General features: G+C 44.3%; 1 protein-coding gene across 1 annotated transcript in view; it reads left to right on the top strand.

Annotated features, from left to right (window-relative positions):
• Nucleotides 1-20,404, top strand: part of TET2 (tet methylcytosine dioxygenase 2) — a 214,354-nt gene that overhangs the window by 145,210 nt on the left and 48,740 nt on the right. The window contains exon 3 of the mRNA XM_086962040.1: nt 7,812-7,902. Within this exon, the coding sequence (XP_086818166.1) occupies nt 7,812-7,902 (91 nt within the window). The remainder of the gene's footprint in view (nt 1-7,811; nt 7,903-20,404) is intronic.

Raw genomic sequence — 20,404 nt, 5'->3', positions numbered from 1 at the left:
TAAACTGGATTGAAATCAGCGAGATAATGCAGCTGTACAATTAAACAAGATCTGTTAAATATCATATAGGAAGTACACAAAATGTCATCTAGAAAGAAAATTACTCAGCTGCACCTCAAGACCATATTTATATTTGTTTTCACGTGGAGCCTAATTCCAACATAGTTGCAGTGGCGGCTGGCATCTACAGGGAGGTAATAATGTCTTTTTTTTTTTTTAAACTTACCTGGAGATGAAAAGGACGTCCTCCAGTGTAGAAGGCTTCTTCCTTCCACAGCAGCCAGGCCACTAGGAAACTCCTTTGCCCAATCCTGGCGCTGCTCACATGCAGCATGTGAGCAGCACCCTGATTGGAGGGAGGACCCTCAGTCTGCGCTCCACAGCGCTCTGGAGGCCTGTACTTACTCTCAACCCAGCTGTCTTAAGACAGCAGGGCTGAGAGCTTTAAAGTGCGTGTGTGTGGCTAGCCATCTCAAGACGGCCAGCCAAAAAGACATGCGCACTTTACACAAGTGCAAAAGGCAACCCACCCTCCTCCCTGCTGCTGTCACTCAGCAGCTGCCTCACCCCCCTCCTGATGCTCTGTTTGCAAAGGGGGATGAAAAATAAAATGATAATGAATTACCATTTTATTTTTCATCTCTGGGGCTTTAAGGTAATGTAAGTGGGGCGACGCTCCTCCGCTCCAATGGAGGAGCCACCCCTGCACAAGGTTCATAAAGGGTTCCTCAACTCTGCGGCTACTATTAGGCTACCACGAGGTAAAGAAAGTAAGCATATAGATAACCTGGGACACAGGCTGGCCATGGTTGCAGCAATGTATTGGCTTATAGTCAACGTCCACCTTTTCTAAATTGTTATGAGAGATTTAAATGGGAAAAGATGACGATTTAATCCAACACCTTGCAGAAACTTATGAAAAAATCAGAAGAAAATGCAATAGTCACTGCAATCAGGTTTAAGAGAGTATAGATGGGAAAACACTCAAGGTTCAGCACAAACTGTGGTGGTGGAACAAGTTCAATCTGAGAACATCTGCAGATCCTCAGCCGCTGCTCCAATTAACAACGGTTTAGTTACCAAAGCAAAGAGGAATGCATTATCTCCATATAACTGCAATAACACTGGTGATACAGCATTGGGTTCTACGAAGGCGAATACATCGCCTATCCACACATGTGTGAGGGGTTCAGGACACACTAACATAAAGATGAATCAGAGGTCACCAGCAAACATGCAAGCAGGAGATAAAATAGATTTCAAGACTCCACAAAAGTATTTAACAATTGAGACACACCAGGGACAGATTTGTTTGCAAGACTTAATAGTTTGAGACAACCCAGAGACAGATTTGTTTGCATCAAGACAAATACCAAAACTTAGCACCCAGACTCCAGCAATCCCAAGCTCACAGGAATGCTCTGAAGAGCGATAGGTCAATGATGTTTGGAAATGCTTTTCCCACAATTATGCTTTCTGCCACATGAGATCAGAAAGTTATGACAGGCGCTAATCACAATGGCTTTTCACTGCACCAAAATTGGCAAGGCAGCTATGGTTTTCCCATCAAAAAGGGAGATATCTGTGTATCTGTGCAGTAAACTACCTCCAGACATCTACCAGCAAAGACCAAGGGTGTGGCACTTAAATTCTCATTTTAGCAATATGGTCGCTATAGCAATAGCATTTGATTACCTTACTTTAACTTTGCATTGCACATCAATGCTAAAAGATTCATTTTGCCCCATAACTTGATCAATGCTAAACAGCTAAATGGAAAAGCTTTACAAGCCGTTATTTTCCTCACATTGCACAGTGCGTGAACCAGCCCAAAACACTATTCTGTATTTTCTCATGTTTAGCAAACTGTGATAGCTTATGTATCAGTCTGATTTCATTGGCAGCAGTGTCATCATATCATCAAAGTAGGGGACATATGGCAATGACTGAATGTTATTATGATCTTTGTGGAAGGCCTGAAATGCCCAAACCCACCTCAAAGACTCTGCACCCGCATAGGACTAGAGCGTGGTCCCTACAAGACTTACGGGTTCCCGTTTTGAGTCTAAGAATTCCTGTAGTCTTAGCAAAAGATCTTGGAAGATAGTGTTTCTAGTGTCTATCACTTCTTTGTGAAGAGTATATGAATACATGAAACCAATCTGTAAGTATGCAAGGATAAAGTAATATTGCAAGCACACCGGAAATTGTTACCAAAGGTTGTGTCCCCTTTCTATCTTTCATCTTTATTCGATTATTACAAATAATCTTGAAAGGATGATTCACACAATCATCAAGAGACATTAATGTAGGATAAAAGAATACATAATGATACACAGAGGCATGATTATAAAAGAACAGGGCCATTGAAAAAAAAATTAAAATGGGTATATTCATTAAAACACTTTGTGGTATAGACAAACCGTGGTAATAGTTTGTAGAGTTTCGCCAATGAAGGGCATTTTTTAGAAAAGCGCTTGCAGCAAAACAAACTGCCGGGTCAGATAACATACTTAGAAAGTAAAGGACTGGCCTATGTTGGCGCATACCTTAGACTCTAGGTATAGGTAGCAAATGGCAATGGCGACATGAAGCATAATAAATACAGAATAAGACAAGTGCTCAAGCAATTGGGGAGAAGTCCTGTCACACAAACAGGGCAGCATGTGAGAAGGATCAACAGGGATCTCTCAGATGTTTTTTTCCCAGGGCCTTCCTTTCTCTGGTTACCTTGGGACCCAAAACATATTATACCACACTCTCTCTTGATCATTGCCTGGGGGGCGAATACAATTCAGGTCTGGCCAAAGAGTTGACCAAGCACCTTCCGTGGACAACCCACAGGATCTTGTGACCAAACTCATAACTTAAACAATCTTCAACCATGTCTCGGTTGAGGAACATAAATTTGATGCTCCATACCGCCAACTGTAGGAGCATGGGGGCATATCTGATTGCATCGTCCACATAAGCTAAGTTTAGCTCTTCATGCATAAAAAAATGTTGGGGTTCCCAGGGCCAGTCCAAGCAGCCTTCTTCAGAAATGGATCTCCTCGTACGGTATTTTAGTGCAACCATAATACCCCCATATGCCGGCCCCATAAGTCAACACTGGAAGACATTTGAACTTCTACACTTCCAACAGAGGCAGAATGGGTTACTGCCAACACTGGAAGCAAACTTGAATAAGGCACCACAGGAATGATTAAAATGCATGCAGCGATTGAAACGGCAAAATGCCCGGTTGTTCCGTGCATCAAAAGTAATCCCTAGATAAGTAAACTCGCTGACCCTCCAATTAATTTACCCTTGATAGATATTGGGCTTGTTTAGCTAGTCTGCCTACCACACGCCATATAATGCATCTTGGATATGTTTGTGTCTAGGTGTAAGCTGTCCATAAACCTCACAAAGTTATCAACAAGGCCCTAAGGCTGATGAGAGTGCAGGAGAGCACAACAGCGTCATCTGCATATTTGAGGGCCAAAATGGATGCAGATTTTACTTTGGGCATGTCCTTTCAATTGGTAATTAAAAAAAGAATTAAGATCATTAATATATAATAAAAACAAGATGGGGCCAGAATGCAGCCTTGCCGGATCAGGGGTGTTCAAACCATTCTATACATTCCCCTGCTACACCGTACTTGACAGAAGCACTAACCCTGTGTGCAAGGCACGTAGAAAATCCACCAGGGTAGGTTAAGATGAATTAAAATGTCCCATAGCATGGACCAGTTGACCCTGTCAAAAACACTGATGAAGCCCATAATAGCCACGTAGAGTGCCCCTTTCTTAGCTGTCACATACTTCCCAAAAAAGGTTCAGGTTTAAGCATTGTTCCATGGTTCACAACCCGTCCCTAAAGCCATACTGCAATGGACAAAGGACATTCGTTTCCTGCACCTAGGCTTCTATTCAATTGAGGATGACAAGCCCCACACCCCACCTGTTAATGTTCGACCCTAGGCTGCCAGATGAATGGAGAAAGGCTGGCTTATGATTGATAATCTCCCAGAACCCCCTAGTATCCCTGTCTTTGTATGTTGAAATTAAGGGCTCCCATTTCTCCTCCTTAAGTTCGAGTTTTCGATTCTGTAAGGCCTTTTTATTACTATCCAATCTGGCGCCAGTGATAACTTGGTTGATCCGGCGGTTCAACGTTCATCAATTCTCAAAGCCTGTGGTTGGTAGTGGGCCATTCTGTGCTAAACGATCCCTGTTTCCTTTGCCCACTCTGCCTGGAGTGGCTGAGCAAAATAGTTCTAGTTGAAGAACCTAAACATGAAAAGACTCTAGGACACCTCTTGCAGGGTAGTCACTAAATAACAGAATGTCAACTACGATTGATAACTTTCCAACTATCAACAGGGGCATCAATGTAGGGATATCGTGGTCCTCCACTTGAGACTCATGCCCTTATCGTGTTGGAAAAGGCCGGTGGCGCCGAAAGCAGTTTGAGGGCAGGAGCTGATGGGAAGTTTCAGCGAGTATTTTATGGGGTTATGTTGCTGTAGCATGATTCTATAATCCCTCCTAAATAAACACAATGTTCTAGGTTTATGAAAACATAATCTATGGTGGAACTTGACCCCAGCCCACAATGGTGTGGTGCTGGTAGAGTGGTTTTCCAACCATTTCTAGAACACTAGAGAGACCGGTCATACACGGCTTTGTACAACCTCCCACCCCTTTGACCAGAAGACCATCCCCTACTGACCCCTGCTCCTGATTGCCCTGGACTTGCGAAGAGGGGGGTTTGATACATCGGAAACCGGCATAACACAATGAGATGATGATTGATCAATGGAAGGAGCAGAATTCAGAGCCATAGGTCTTACTAAGTTTGGTTGCTGTAGTGGAAGCCGATGAGACTAACGAGTTAATATGAACCTCTGAGAGCTGTATGACGGTGTCTTCTAAACAGTGTTTCCTATCCACAAGCGGGGATACGCATGCAACCACCATGAATCTAAATTTTTCAAAGATGCAATCCCAGTCAATGTTGAGGACTTCATTTACTGCACCATGCGAGGGGTTTAATGATGTTGGACTGCTAGGGGATTAGCGGACTAGCCCTGTTTGTGGACTTTCCGCTCTGGGAGCGCTGGATATCCTGGGTATACCCCATGGCTTGGGTTTGTGCTTCCTTTTAGCTGAGGAACCTTTGTCACTGGTGTTCATAGGATCAGGGTTATTATCTGTGCTAGTTGTTGGTGGAAATACTTGCAGGTTATGCTCGCTGGGTTGGGAAATACAGGTTGTGGGAGGCTCATGTTCCCCTCACTCAGTTGGTGCCCCTGATGTCCCAGAGGACCCTCTCCCATGTCTAGGGACAAATGCCTCTCTGCAGGGTCTATTTATTTGGCTATAACTCGGCCCGCCAGAAAGGAACCAAGAGTGGTGCTTCCTGGAGTTTTAGAGGTGACAGTGTCCACGTCTCCAGGTAATTTACGATTACCTGTAGTGTTATCAGGCAAACGCAAAACAAGGCTCCCAAATAAGTAAACTCACCGAGTCTTGGTGGCGAAACCAAAAACCAAGGGTGACCCAGCCCAACCTCTTCCAGGTGCAACGCGGGCCCACTCTTGGCCCGGGCATGTCCTGTGCGTGTCCTGTGCGGTGGGAGTGAGCGCAGCACTTTGTTGCGCCCACAAGTTTCAAGGTCTCCTCCCCTTGACAGACAGCAGGTGCCTTCTGGCACGTGGCTGGCACGTGGTACCTCTGGGACTTGGAGTTCCCAGCAAAGGAAGTAACATCCAAGCAGGGTGTAACCTTTCATATTGCCCTAATACTTGAGCAACTCTCTTTCTTCCCTAATTCACAGCGTACAGCAGAGTGCTCTTCACATACAATGAATAGCACGAGGTGTACTCATGTAATCTACACAACAAACAGTTTGTTATGTCTGCATAGCCTTTTCACTAAAGCCCTTTTCTGAATCCGGTCTGGCAAGGTGGATTTTATGTTGCATTCAAATCTGCTTTGCATGTGCCAATAGAACCCACTGTGCTTTCACTTCACTCACAAGGAGGGTAGCACAAGTCCTTTCTAGGTACATTCCTAGTGTTGACATTTGTAGAACAGCTCCCTGGACGTCTGCACACACATTCACTAAACACACAGTTGTGAAATTTACGTTTGGAGAGGTTTTAGTGAATCAAACTGTTCTAAAAGACAATATTTGCATCCTCTTCTTCTACTGTGCTCCCTCCACGCCTCAAGGCAAGTTGAGCGTCCTGCTTTGCACTATCAGCATGGCATGTTGATCTATAAGAGACACATGCTGCAAATAGAAAAAATTGCTTTAAACATCAGTTTGCAGGTTGTTCTGTTGTGGGTTCACGGGTGACCCTACTCCCTTCATACTGTGCTTTGTAAGAAAAGGATAACCATTGACATGTTCCAGGTGAAAAAAAAGTTATATATGTAGTACAGGAACAGAGGCACATAACACATATGGAAAAAGGTCTTATCTAATCTGGAGAGACTATCCTAGTGCATTTTCGACTTCAGGTAGACGTGGCCATGAATAATTTGTGTAATGCTTGAAGCCCAAAAAATACTTCTAGAAAAACAGCTTGTAATATTGTTCACCTAACACTAGATGGCAGGAGCGTGCACCGGATCTCAAGCTATAGCAGAACAAGCAGCAACTTGATTGTTCTGCTCTTCCACACCTCCCATTAAATTTAACCTGCTGAATACACAAAAGACCATTAGAATTTCTCCTGCTCTGTTCCATCCAATTTCAGCAAAAAATACTTTGATATTATGGGCCTAGTGGTAAACTGCATCATGTAATATGTGAAGTATTACTGCTCATAGACTACAAAAAGCTATTCACTAACTTACAGGCGAAGACCACCGCCTCTCCTACCTTTTTTGTGTGGAGGCAGAGTGTTAAATGAGCCGGTACTGTCCGTTCAGGAGTGCCAGCACTTTTTTATTTTGAAAGGGAGAGTACCGACACCTCTCAAGAGAAATTGAATACTTTTAATTATAGAATACCAGCACTTCTCAGAAACAAGCATATATTCTGGTACAGAGTACCTGCACTTTACTTTTTTCATTTCAAGCACTATGTGGAGGTCTCGACATATGAAAGTATATGCTTTAGTAGTAAATGTGGAAGGGACCATGGAGAATGTTAGGAAAATGAGGATCCTAAGTGGGAGGGGTTTAGGGAAATGTAAGGAGATGGTTTGGGGGGGGGGAACATTCTAAAAACATACACTTCCACAAAAGAGTAACACTATTACTATTCACAAACTACGCTTCTAAAGGGTGCATGTGGTCACTTATGTTTGCACAAAAGCCACCTCCTAATGGAGCACAGATTATCTGTTTACAAAATATTCGAATAGCCCTGTGCCAAATCCAACTTTTTATATCAAATTCAAATCTATACTTTTTATGGTATGGCTTCTGCTGCTTCAAATGTTAAAATAATTATTTCATTAATACAAACCCTTGGTTAAGTGCTTATGCACAAAATGGGTGCCTAGCTGTCAAAGATTTCTTCTACACTTTTGCAAGAGTGCAGTCATCTCTTCTATTATTTTCTCTTCTGTTTGCGACAACATTACTTTCTGTGCAAAGTACATGAAGAATGGCAAGTGTAAAATAAATCATCCTGTTTTGACAGTTTCCAGGAATTGTTGACAAAACCTATGCATCGAACCAGTAAAAACTTTGTTCAGAAAGTCTCCAATTAAAATGCCAGTCCAGCCTGTTGGGTGAAATTCTTTACAGTTTAAAATGTACATAAAAACTAGGTACTAACAAAATTATGTTCCATTATTTCAACAGAGCAAATCGTTGAAAAGGATGAAGGTCCCTATTATACCCATCTAGGAGCTGGGCCTAGCGTGGCGGCGATTAGAGAAATCATGGAAGAAAGGTAATTAACAAAAGCAGTGGAGAACAGATGAACGCTTTTTTATCCTCTGTGTATCGAGAGTTCTCGGGCTCAGTGGAGCTGGAAGTAAACAATTACTAATCAACGCACTGTGAGCTTGTTATTTCTACTCTGGCAATTTCCAACGTGGCATTGTCCCGTAAACCCGAGGAATCACAATATTTGACTGGATTATCATAAACTATGGCTAGCAGCACCAGACGGCGCGGGGCAGGAACACGGAGGGAGGTGGGGGGTGGGGGGGGGGGGGGGGTACCTTTCACTTTGACATGACAGTTGGTGATGCGGAAATGCGAGGTTAGGGGTTAGGCAGCACAGGAAGAAAAAAATAAGGATGACGTCACAGATGTATAGATTTAAACTGGGTGTGTAGACTGGGAGGGCCTGATTGGAGGAATCCGTACAGAAGGCGGCTGCCGCGCATGATGCCCTGTGTGCACTGCCCACCAGGCACACAACGCCCTTTGGACTCACAGGGCTTCTGATACATACAGCACAGGAGGCGTCATGGAACGCTACACTTCCTGCAACAATTTTTTTCTTAGAACTCCTCTTGCTGTTGACGTGACTGCACCACAGCATGGGCCCTCTCACCATAGTACAACACATGCATTATTCACTCTACCACCTCATAAGTCTTCACTCTCACAGACACACCATCAGGCCTCATTCACATATACAGCACAGGCCCTGTCACACCACCATCATGAATGCCTTGCTCACTTCAGCAGCACACAGTTAAACGGTGCAGTTCAAGGAGTGCATGTAGCACCACACAAGTCTCATTAACTGTGACATGACCCAGCTCACATAATATCTTTGTCTTGAGCATCTCTCACTGGAGCACCATGCAGGGACCACTTTTACCATCACACAGGTCTTGCCCACTAGAGTACAACACAAGTCTTCTGGCAGCAGGCAGCGCCACGAGTGAGGCTCTCTCACTGTAGAAAACCAGGGGCCTTCGTCATTAAACCCATCATACAAACCTTGCTACTGTAATTCCAAACAGGGCATAACTCACTACAGTGCAACTCAAGATCTTCTCCCTACAGCACTATGCAGGCTTTACTTCACCATCATTGCTCCACTGCACAAGTCTCATACATGCACAGTCGCAGCCGGCATGACTCGGGGGCGGCGGGTGTAATTTATTGAATAAAATTAATGAAATTAACTTACCAGGCATCTCCTCCGGTCTCTCGTCACATCAAGTCTCCTCTCCATACAAGACGTGCAACGTGGAACTAAGTTCTCCCCGCTCTTTTCTTTTGCGATCTTGGAAATACTTTGACTGCCAAATCAGAAGACTGGATGCGACTGGGGGCGGCTGACCCTTGTTTACTGGGCTGTATCCTGGCATTTGACAGGGCAATGGGCGACTGTGTGAAAAACAAGTCACCGCCGGAGTAGGATCCGGCATGTGCAGCATACCTAATGGATGTGAATGCAAGTCAGGAGCTGAAATGGAGAGCGCTCCTCGCTCACATGCGCACTCCATCTTCTAGACTCCTGCTCTCACCTGCGTGCGCTGTGCGTTGACATGCGCACTTTCACCCGAGTGAAGCACAGGCCAGAAATGTAAACAGACGAATTGTGAAAGCTGTCAATTCGTCTGCTTACATTTCTGTTGCCCGAACTGCAGTGAGCAGTTGCTTTTTGGGTGGATGATGCGTAGTGAGGCGCCGCTTCAGCGCCCCTATGGACCAGCCGCCGCTGCTTCTCCCTTTATCTTTCTTTTTCTCTCTCTTGAAGCTTCCCCTAGCCTGCTGCACAAGGAGTGGCCCTGGGCTTCCAAAACCCAGTCTCCAGCCAAACAGCCAAACAGGAACATGCCCAGAGGAATTTAAAGCGTGTCCGGCCCTCCTGAGATAATATTGTTAGAGCTGCCTGCTGTAAGTAGTCAGGCGTCCTGTGTGTCACAGCATTTAACCCCATCCTCACACCTCCTTTAATAAGACTTGGGATAAAGAACCCCTTGCTATGCATTATAAGGTGACTGCAGGTCACTGAGGAGTTTTGCGGCAATATAGAGGAACAAGGCGCAATTTAGAGATTCTATATAAGGTCATGGACTTTTGAGGTGATTTTCAATAACCTCATAACATGGCAGGGGTTCTTTATTCCTTACTAGCAGACCGTCCCGACGTTGTCCAGGTATGAATTGCTGCCGGCCAGTAGTATATTGTTTTGTAGGATTTCGTTTTGATAGCATTCCTTATCTGTGACAGGCCTGTGAAACGCTCCGATTCACAGTGCACTGCTGATGCACTTAAGAGTGCGCGTTCAGTAGTGTGTGAACTCGAGTTTCCCTACTTTATTTTTCCTTGCAATATTATATAGCGCGATCTCGACAACATGGCATGAGCACAATTTACATTACAGAAGAACACAATCATTTGTGGTAGGCACGGGGAGCCAAAGCGATTTGCCTGGAATCACAGGATGTTGAGCTGATGCCGAGATTCGAACGTAGCTCCCCAGCTCTAAAGTTCGCAATTCTAGAACTTGTGGCAGGAGGTGTGTCTAAAAGTGTATGTCGGTCCTGGCCATCAATGAGAGAGACCTGTGCATTTTTCAAATGGGTGGTGAAAAAATATGAGTATGTTGCTGGAGATGTGGGCCACCGTGCCACCAATGTACTTACAGAGGGAGGGTAAACACCCATTATTCCGCAACTTTCTTTCCGCATACCATCACTCCGCATACTTTCATTACGAAAGTGCCTTGACTCCGCAATGCCATTATAACGCATGGCATTACATTTTATATGCTTTTACCACGCATACATTTACAACGAAATTCGTTGTAAATGCATGAATGATAAAAGCATGTTTTTTTAAATGTTTGGATAAGGTAAGTATGGGTATAGGGGTATATGTTTTGGGGTACTGAGGTGTATGTTTTGGGGTGTTTGGGTATTTTAAGGGTTCAGATATAGTTTTGGGTTATGGGGCACAGGGGTAGTTTTAGGGTTTAGGGATAGGTAGGGGTTTTGGGGTACAGGGGTATTTTTAGGGTTCAGGGCTAGGTTTGGGTTTTGGGGTATAGGGGTATTTTTAGGGTTCAGGGGTAGGTTTGGGTTTTGGGGTACAGGGGTATTTTTAGGGTTCAGGGCTAGGTTTGGGTTTTGAGCTACAGGGGTATTTTAAGGGTTCAGGGCTAGCTTTGGGTTTTGGGGTACAGGGGTATTTTTAGGGTTCAGGGGTAGGTTTGGGTTTTGAGGTACAGGGCTATTTATAGGGTTCAGGGCTAGGTTTGGGTTTTTGGGTACAGGGGGATTTTTAGGGTTTAGGGATAGGTTTGGGTCTTGGAGTACAGGGTGTATTTATAGGGTTAAGATGGGTTAGTGTTTAAGGGTGTTGGGGTATTTTAAGGAGTATGGGTGGGTTATGATTATGGGGTGCAGGGATATTTAAAGGGAGCAGGGTGAGATTAGCACACAATATGAGAAATGGCATGAAGGGCGGAACTTAGCATACGCCCCCAGCATTTGTCACGCCCCCAGCACACGCCCACAGCACAACGCAGACACGCCCACAAGGGACTACTTTGCTGGCACGGTTCTTTTACCTTTTAAATGTATTTGGTGGGTGTCTGCATAGCATATGTCCTTCTGCTGCAACTGCCCTTTCCAACGCTGTAGTGGGTGTTGTGATTGGTGCTGTAGTTCCTGAGATTACCCGCCTCAAAGGTTTGGGCTCTCTTTATTATATTAGTACTAGCAGCCCGTCCCGACCTTGTCCGGGAGCATTCAGGCTTCTCCTACCCCCGCCTGCCCCATTGCCCAATAGCCCGTGCCCCCGCCCGCTCCGTTCCCCGCCTGCCCGACCCCCGCCTGGTCCGACATTGCCTTTCCTCTAGCGATCTTTTTTCCCGCCTGGCCCGACCCCCACCTGGCCTGAGTCATGGGAGAGTACTACCTGCAAAATGTTCCCACCTGCCCCGACATTGCCTTACCTTGTTGTAACTCCCCGTCCCCTGCCTGGCCCGACACCCGCCTGCCCCGACATTGTCCCCGGAGCCTTACCTCAGCCACCGCTCTGCTCCTCACCTCCTGTCCTCCGCCGCTCTTCCCCCGCGCCATGTCCGCCTCTCCGCTGCTCCCACCGCCGCTGGCCTCACGACACCGCTCCTCCCCCACGCCATGTCCGCCGCTCCTCAGCACCTCTCCTCCCCGTGCTCACGTGAGCACGCACGTTGCGGCCGGCGCTACTTTGGGGGGGACTATTTTTAAAAAATATATAAATATTGTAAATAACGGTTAATTTTGACATTTATATAGCCTATAACCATCTACACACCCTGTCGATTTCAACGGTGTATCGGGTGTGTAGATTGGCGCAGTGGTTCCCGAGTTTACCCGCCTCAAAGCCTGAAAGTTTCTACTTTAATATAGTAGTATAGATAGATAATATATGGTCATAACATCACTCTTTCCACAAAATGCTTAAATACTAGGGGGAATATTATCAAGCAGAGCGTTAAAAGTATTGCCGTTTTAGCGGCAGAAAACTGCCGCTAAAACGGCGATAATGAGCTTCATAATATGCCCTGGAGAATTCCAATAGAAGTCCATGTTCACACCAGAACAGGGGTTTCTATTGGAATTCACAAGGCCATATTATCAAGCCCATTATCGCCGCTTTAGCTGCAGTTTTCTGCCGCTAAAACAGCGATAACTTTTAACGCCCTGCTTGATAATATGCCCTTAAGTGTTGCTCTTTCGTATGAAAGAAAGACTTAGTTTGAAGACATGAAGAAGAAAAGCAGCATCTATAGTGCAAAAGTAAGCACTCCAAAAGCAGTCATTAATGTGCTTAAAATTTATATTTTTTCAGTAACATTAAAAAATGCCGCTGCTCAGTGGAGAAACATACAGAGATTTTGTCTTTCCTATAATGGCCTATTGCGTTGAAAAAAAGTGCCATACATTTCTAGTTTCCACTATTTATTGTACGTTTTTGAAAAACAGATCAGAAGCAGCAAAAAGCCTGCTCTGTTTTTCATTGCTTACACTGCAGCTGTAATTGTGCTCAGTGACCTGCCTTTCACCCTGACTGCTGGTTCTGGCATCAGGCATGGTGATGTCAGAAATCAACCATAACCATGTCAGAAATCAACCATATTAACTTATTACAGTGGAACAGCTAAGTCATTTCGTTATTACAAACAACTAGAAATATCACAATCACCTGTAAATTAGAAATTAGAGATGGGCTTTTATATCGGTATTGCAGGCTCCATTCTATTATTATAACATGCACGTCGCAGACACCCAAACGTTTACTTTCTGAGGCGAAACGTCAAATTCCTGTGAACACTGGCTTCTGAAACCAGTGGTCGAAGTGGGTGGGATTTGAGGGGCACAATGTGACTGTACTACGGTGCTCGTGTGCTGATGACGGCTGAGGGCTGTCATGAACCCACCCACTCGCGATTCTGCAGCACAGGCGCAGAATCGCGGCCACATGGAAGGGGTTAAGAAAAGCCTTTCCCCTAGATTTTGTAAAAAGACAACTGTCCCGGGACGGTTAATTCCGGCATTCAAAATGCCTCAGCTGAAGCGTAAGGCAAGCAGTCTCCTGTGCTGTGAAATCAAGATAGGGGCACACAGCTAAACACGCCTTTTTGCCAGGCTGTGTGTTTGCCTGAAAGAAAGGCAAATATGCACAGCTGGTCAATCTGCAAATGTACTGTATTTAATTGATGAAATGCCTTGAAGCTTCCTGATTACACACTATTATTCCTTTTTAGTGGTATTGCAAGGCTGATGTGTGAAGTGTGTGCTTTTAAAAGACAGTTATAAAAAATAAATGCATTGCGTACAATTTGGGTATTACTAAAATCTATGTTTTGGAAGCACTTTTTTTAATCTTAAACCCCTTTGTAGCAGCATATCTTAGCCTGTGTCTAATGCTAGTTTAAAATAAATACTTACATGTTCACGGTGCTTTCTTTCACAGATTGGGAGCTCGTAGCACTAAACATACACAAATCACTATTCTCCACTGTGCCAACCAGGATTTAATTCTGTGGCTCTCTGATTACAGACACAGACCTCTGTTATGCATTAACTAATAGTGGTTTTATAATGTACAATAGTTCATTTAACTTTCATTTAACCTGTGCCTCAGTTTATTTGCAGTTATCTGAAGGTTAACTATCGAAAAAAAGTAGCAAAATATTTAGTTTTTAAGCCATGCCTTTGACCCCACTCCCCGACTCCCACACCCCACCCCACCCCATTGCGTGCAGCATCACTGTACCCCTACGTTTTGGGTCAAGCCTAGGAAGCGCGCATGTACTGTCTCTAGACATGCTGTATCTCTTCTGTGGGCTTAGACCACGTCCTTTGCTTTCCATTTGCTCCTTCATGTGCCCTTAGAAATTCCTTCCTTTTCAATAGTCAATCACATATATTTGTCCCTCCTTTTGGGGTTTTGCCTCTGCCAATGGCTACTGGCCCTATTACGTGTGGCCTTTCACTTCTGAGTATGTATGTTGGTTTCTTGCCACATTTTTTTATTTTTTATTTTAGAGGAGCCGACTTCCAAGCTTTAAAGTTGTCTGCACTCATGGTTTCCTGCTAGTCTCTTGCTATGGCGCCCGTTGCTGCTCGCAGTTTCCTTAATGTCCACTTAAACCTGCTGTGCAGTGCCATCCACACACCACCACCTCACACGTCGCTGCTTGTGTTTGCTAGGTTATTGATACTGGGAGAGGATGCAGTGTCCAAACTGCCGACTTTGATGCCTTGTAATCTGGTCCGAGTCTCCGCTGTTGAGCCAAAAACCTGCTGAGCTGAAGTTGCATTAGTGGCGAAGGGGTTAGAGTTGGAGATGAAGCACCTAGACACATAAGGGTAGTAGTGCGCTATAGATATTGTGATAACATAACATAACATAACATGACAGAGGCATTATGCAAGCTGTTAAGTAAAAGTGAAGTGCATTACAAAAAGCTGAGCTCAGTTGCCTGGCTCGCTGCCAAGCCGTAGCTTTCTTCCCTGTACTGAGGGCTTTCTAAGCTTCCCACCAGTGAGTTTTTCTGAACTGTTTCAGAATGCTGGCTCCCATCGCCAGCTGATGTATGGCACGACCGGCCCACTTAAAGCCCTGCCAACTGCAGAACTTTAGTATTCAGCTTTGTATCTGATCAGTGCTGTTATTGCCCATTCATCTCGACAAACACAACACCCATCCCAGAATGGTAATTGTTCTGCTTAAAACTACCCCCACGAGTTAGTTTGCAGTCAGATTTCAAATGAACGTGTTTTTCAGATGAACCGTGTACTAAGCTGAGTTTTTATTACAAAATCTTACTTGAAACATTTGCATTTATGATGTGTTCAGGTGTAGGTATTAGAAACAATAAGAGCTTGAAACCAAATTTCATATTCACATTTTAATATCATGGAAATTGACTGCTGAAAAATAATGCGTGTAGTTCAAGGATTATATATTAACATGTGTGGATGATTGTAGGGGTTTCTTTCTGGTCCCTTTTTTGTGTTTACGTATGTCCTGTTTTTATTTCTATGACGTAGCTAAATGTCCACGTCGCACAATGAGTTGCAAAGTACTTGTGCCTCTCGCTGCCTCAGGGCACGGATTTGAAAAGCTGTGTTGAAGCTCCACCTAACGACACCTTTGATTGGCAACTTCTTAGGCAATCAGAGAGCTAGGACAGGTCGCTCTATACAGAAGCAACAGGCGGCTACAGTGATCCGCCAGAACTACTGGGAAGCGAGCAAAGTTTTTCCCAATTGCTCGGGAGGCATCTGGAAGCTCATAAGCGGCTACATAGTTGTAACACAGAATTGACAAGGACCTGGGCTTAGGCATGGCCGAACTGAGGCCCGCTCCTGCTGCTGGGACCCCTTTGTTACCCCTGAACCCGCTGGTCCCCCCTGGCCTGCAGGCCATCTACGGGGTCAATCCTTACATTTTGCTATTTGCTGCAGCATGGTTTGAGTTGACAACTGCAAATTTGTCATCCAGGTAATTTGTTTCCAATAATTGAGTGTTGAACCAACTGCACTGCCATCAAATCAACAGACCATGGTACAGATATATTTGAAACGCATTAGTGAAATGTTTCAGGGTGAACAAACAACTATTGTTCATCTCTGCTACTGACACTTTAAAGCTGCTAGTCAATGTTGTATTTTGATGTCCTGGATTCCATTGTGCAATCTACTGCTGTGGGCACCCTTCTGCCACCCACACCCTCTCCCCACATTAGGGATTCCGTTGCGGGAGGACTTCACATGGAGCCACTGCCTCAAAAGCTGCACTCTCAAGGGTTACCAAGAGATTGGCTGAACAGCTTTCTATGCGAGTAGACTTCGAAGCAAGGCTCAACCTTGAGGTGGCTGGGGGTTCCATGCTGAGGCTGTTTGACTTGAAGGCTAAGTGACCCTGGCTACTCCAAAGCGAGGAGTGCTTCAACTAATCCATTACATTGGACAAGGGGGACACAATTGTAGTACAGCAAAACCAGATAAAGTAAAACAGTAGCACAGCCTTCTTGTGGATTGTATTTCTACTGCTCAGAGATTTTTGAGAGGAATGCTCATGGCTCTTCAGCAGGATTATGGTCTGTGTATTTTGAGAGGTAATCTCATTAGGAGCCATATTGTGATAAGAAAAACATTGTTTCCTTCTCTCCATGCATTGGATAACTGTTATTGTTTTTGAATTTACTACAGAATGCACTGTTTCCATTCCCACACCCCCTAATGATGATTTGAAAGCGTCAGTGTCTGCCGATGCAGTGTTATTTTGGGGCACCAGTGGTCTGTGTTAAAAGGGTTGGTCGCATTGGGTATTTAACTTCATAATACACATTATCACTCTACTTCAGGACCGGCTTTAGCGCTGGTGACGCCGGTGTAACAATGTTTGTTGGCACCCATCAATGACCTCCTTCTCCAAGAATTCCCTCACTATCACCCTTTAACAGTGCCCCTCAAGTCTCCATTACCACTCTCTCTCTCATGTATTTCTTTTCTTTTATAGTGCCACTCATACCAGTGTAAGGTGTCAGAGCACTTTACATCACATACACATTGCACAGAGACAATGAGTCCTAAGTGTGTAAATCAGTGTATAGGAAATGTTACATCAGACAGAGGACTACAAGGTGTAGGAGTCACAAGTCATCCCCACTGGTAGACAGTATAGTTAAGAATGCTTGGTCTGGAGAAGCTCAAACTCAGAATTTAAAACATAACACCATGGTTGGAGGTTGGCTTTACTAAAAAGAACTGATTTCTACCAAAGTGAACTCTTTTTGCAACATTAGGATAATGAAAGACTGGGGGAAAAATCCCCACTCTCTAATCAATACCGTGCAGTTTGCATGCAGCTCTTTGATGGCAGTCAATAGCTCACGGTTCTATATTAGGATTTAAACTTACAAACTACTTGTAACAAAATGATCTCCTGATAAAAGAAGTATTGCAGTGACCTATTTACATTATATGCACTTTGTGATCTGCATGGGACACATGCCTTGCAGCAGACATTTTAACCTCCTGCTCTACTTTATGTCGAGTTAAAACGTCCACTAGACAAAACTCTGATCTCACTGCAGCAGGTCCATCAATCACCAACGTTATCTTGACATTTTTATGGTTGCCTTACAATTGCTGGACACAAGGAAGGAGGCAGCAGGTGCTTTTAAAACCATTTTATAAACACTGCCCCACCCCCAAGTTAGCACCCGGTGCTGTGGCACCGATCACACAGCCTTAGAGCTGGCGCCGGCAAAATTGTGGTAAACGTAAAACCATTTAACTATTATCCACATAATTCCACAGTACACCATGCCACATATTTCCACTACACACCTTCCCACTACACAACTTCACACCACACAATTCCACAACAAACAATTCCAAACCAACACATTTCTCCTTTGTAATTCCACCAACCCTGTCAACTCTCTCCCACTCCCCTACTGCCCCTCTCATCTCACAATCCCACTGCCCCCTCTCATGCTTCCCTCACACGCCGCCTCCTTTCTATACTGCCTGCCCACACATGCTACCTTCCTATACCTCCTCACGCCATGCACTGGTCCACCTCTCACTTCCCCCCTGAGTGGCCCTCCCATTCATCCCTCTATCCCTCTCTCGCATACTTTTGCACCCCTCTCTCTCGCTTTCTCACAAGACTCTCCCTGCCTCTCTAATGTGGTTAACTTCAGTTCTTCAAGTACAGTTTCTTTCGTGTGCCTTTTCAAGGTTTCTGTCCCTCAATTGCATGCTCTCCTCTTCTTCTTGGTGTGACTTCTGTATAGACAAGCGCACCCACTTTATGCATCTGTCGCCTGCTCTCCCCTTCTTTCTATTTCTCATACACTCTTTCTGCTTCTCTGTCATTCACTACTTCCTGTACAAACTACCTATCCCTCTCTATCTTCCTTTCTATCTATTCTATGCAGCTCTCACCCCTATCTATTCACCATGTCACATAATTCCAGTGCACACATACACTTCACACCACACAATTCCACTGCTAACAATTGTAATGCAACCCACATAATTCCATTCCATTCCACAACACATACATGCACTGCACTCAAGCACATAGGTAAAAAGCATTGTCATTTACAACACCAATTGGTCTAACTCTCGCAAATGCGAGACCTATTGCATTGCAAATGCCTCTTTTAATGAACTTCGACCGCTGTCTGAAACACTGTGTGTGTGCTAAGCGTGCTATTTCCTCTCCCAGAATAGACACACACACACACTCTTCTCCAAAAGTTGGTGAGTGAATGGTGCAGTTTTCCTGGAGCTTGAGTCTCTTGTTCTGATTGTAGAAGGTCAGAGTAGCTCATGAGAAAGCCACGCCCCCTTCAGGCTGGTCTCTGGGCACATGTTCCACTGGACGCTGTTCCGGAACAGAGGCCTATCTAAAGGGGGAGCTGTTTAGACATATGTTCTTGAGTTCTAGTTTCTCCTCTATGCATTGACTCGTGAACGAGTGTCAAGGGCATGACACCAACCACCGGTTTAAGGGAAGTCTATGCAGCCAATTGAGGACGTAAAATATTGTGTCTCCTACCTACTGCAGCCCTAGAATCATTCTGGACTGTGCAACCGGGCCTGGCACAGCAGCATTTTTCTGAGGCAAGCTAACCTAACTCAGATACAAACGCCTGACCATTAAAATAAACAACTTTTAAGGTATAACGTTGTTCTCATGGTGCGTGGTCCTACTTGTACAGCAATCAGCACTATTTTGTACATATTTAATGTTTTTATGATCGTAACACAATTGCGGAGTAGACAATATGTAGAAAACACATTGCTTTTCCAACCTAGGTAAAGGTAAAGTAGCAGAAAGAGATCTGCTAAATATGTACAATGAATCCTGCAGTCGCATCTGCGTACCCTCCCTACTTAAACCTTTGCTTCTCCATCACCAGATTTGAGGATGGCAGGAGAATACAGTCAGTGGAGGATCTTCCAGTCAAAATCAACAGGGTTATACCCAAAATTTTCTCTTATACCTAGGTATGGGACGAAATTTATATATATAGAAAATGGTATAAAAGGAAAAAATATATAACAATTTATGAGAAGAGCAGATTTAATTACCCTCTCCAAAATTCATATTATTTTAAGAAATATCTAAACATTTTCAAAATACACATGCGCAGAGACACCTGATCAATGAAATAAACACACAAAATATGACATATATTGTAATACAGAACAAATCTATATATACAACATAACATAACACAATAACCCTACAAGAATAATTCTCAATAGTGTCCCCCTTGAACTTCAGGGTGAACCACTTGGAGGTAGTCCAGGTGACACACCTAGGGTGGGATGAATTAATGGACCTAATTATAGCGTGGCACCTCACAAATATACAAATTATTCAAATTACAACAACTCCTCCTTTAGAAGTGTCGACGTGACCACGTTTCAGCCTTTTCTTCTTAGGCCTCCTCAGGACAGGGTTTATATATTATTACATGTGGCAAGGCGTCTCTAAATGTAGGCAAACAACTTTTAAGGTATAACGTTGTTCTCATGGTGCGTGGTCCTACTTGTACAGCAATCAGCACTATTTTGTACATATTTAATGTTGTTATGATAGTAACACAATTGCGTAGTAGACAATATGTAGAAAATGCATTGCTTTTCCAACCTAGGTAAAGGTAAAGCAGCAGAAAGAGATCTGCTAAATATGTACAATGACGCCTGCAGTCCCAGTTGCGTACCCTCCCTACTTAAACCTTTGCTTCTCTATCACCAGATTTGGGGATGGCAGGAGAATACAGGTCAGTGGAGGATCTTTCAACAACCAGTAAAGTTCCACCCATGGATGACCTGTTATCCTAATTCCATCCTAACAGTTTAAGGCAGGATCTTGCATCAACCACGCACAGCAGTGGATTATGTCCACTTTACAGCATTCCAAGTATTGCAGTAGGTCAGGATTGAAAGATGCAA

The sequence above is a fragment of the Lissotriton vulgaris genome, chromosome 3_1 (genome assembly GCF_964263255.1).
Source record: "Lissotriton vulgaris chromosome 3_1, aLisVul1.2, whole genome shotgun sequence".
Taxonomy (NCBI): Eukaryota; Metazoa; Chordata; class Amphibia; order Caudata; family Salamandridae; genus Lissotriton; species Lissotriton vulgaris.
This window is presented reverse-complemented; position numbering and strand designations above follow the sequence as displayed.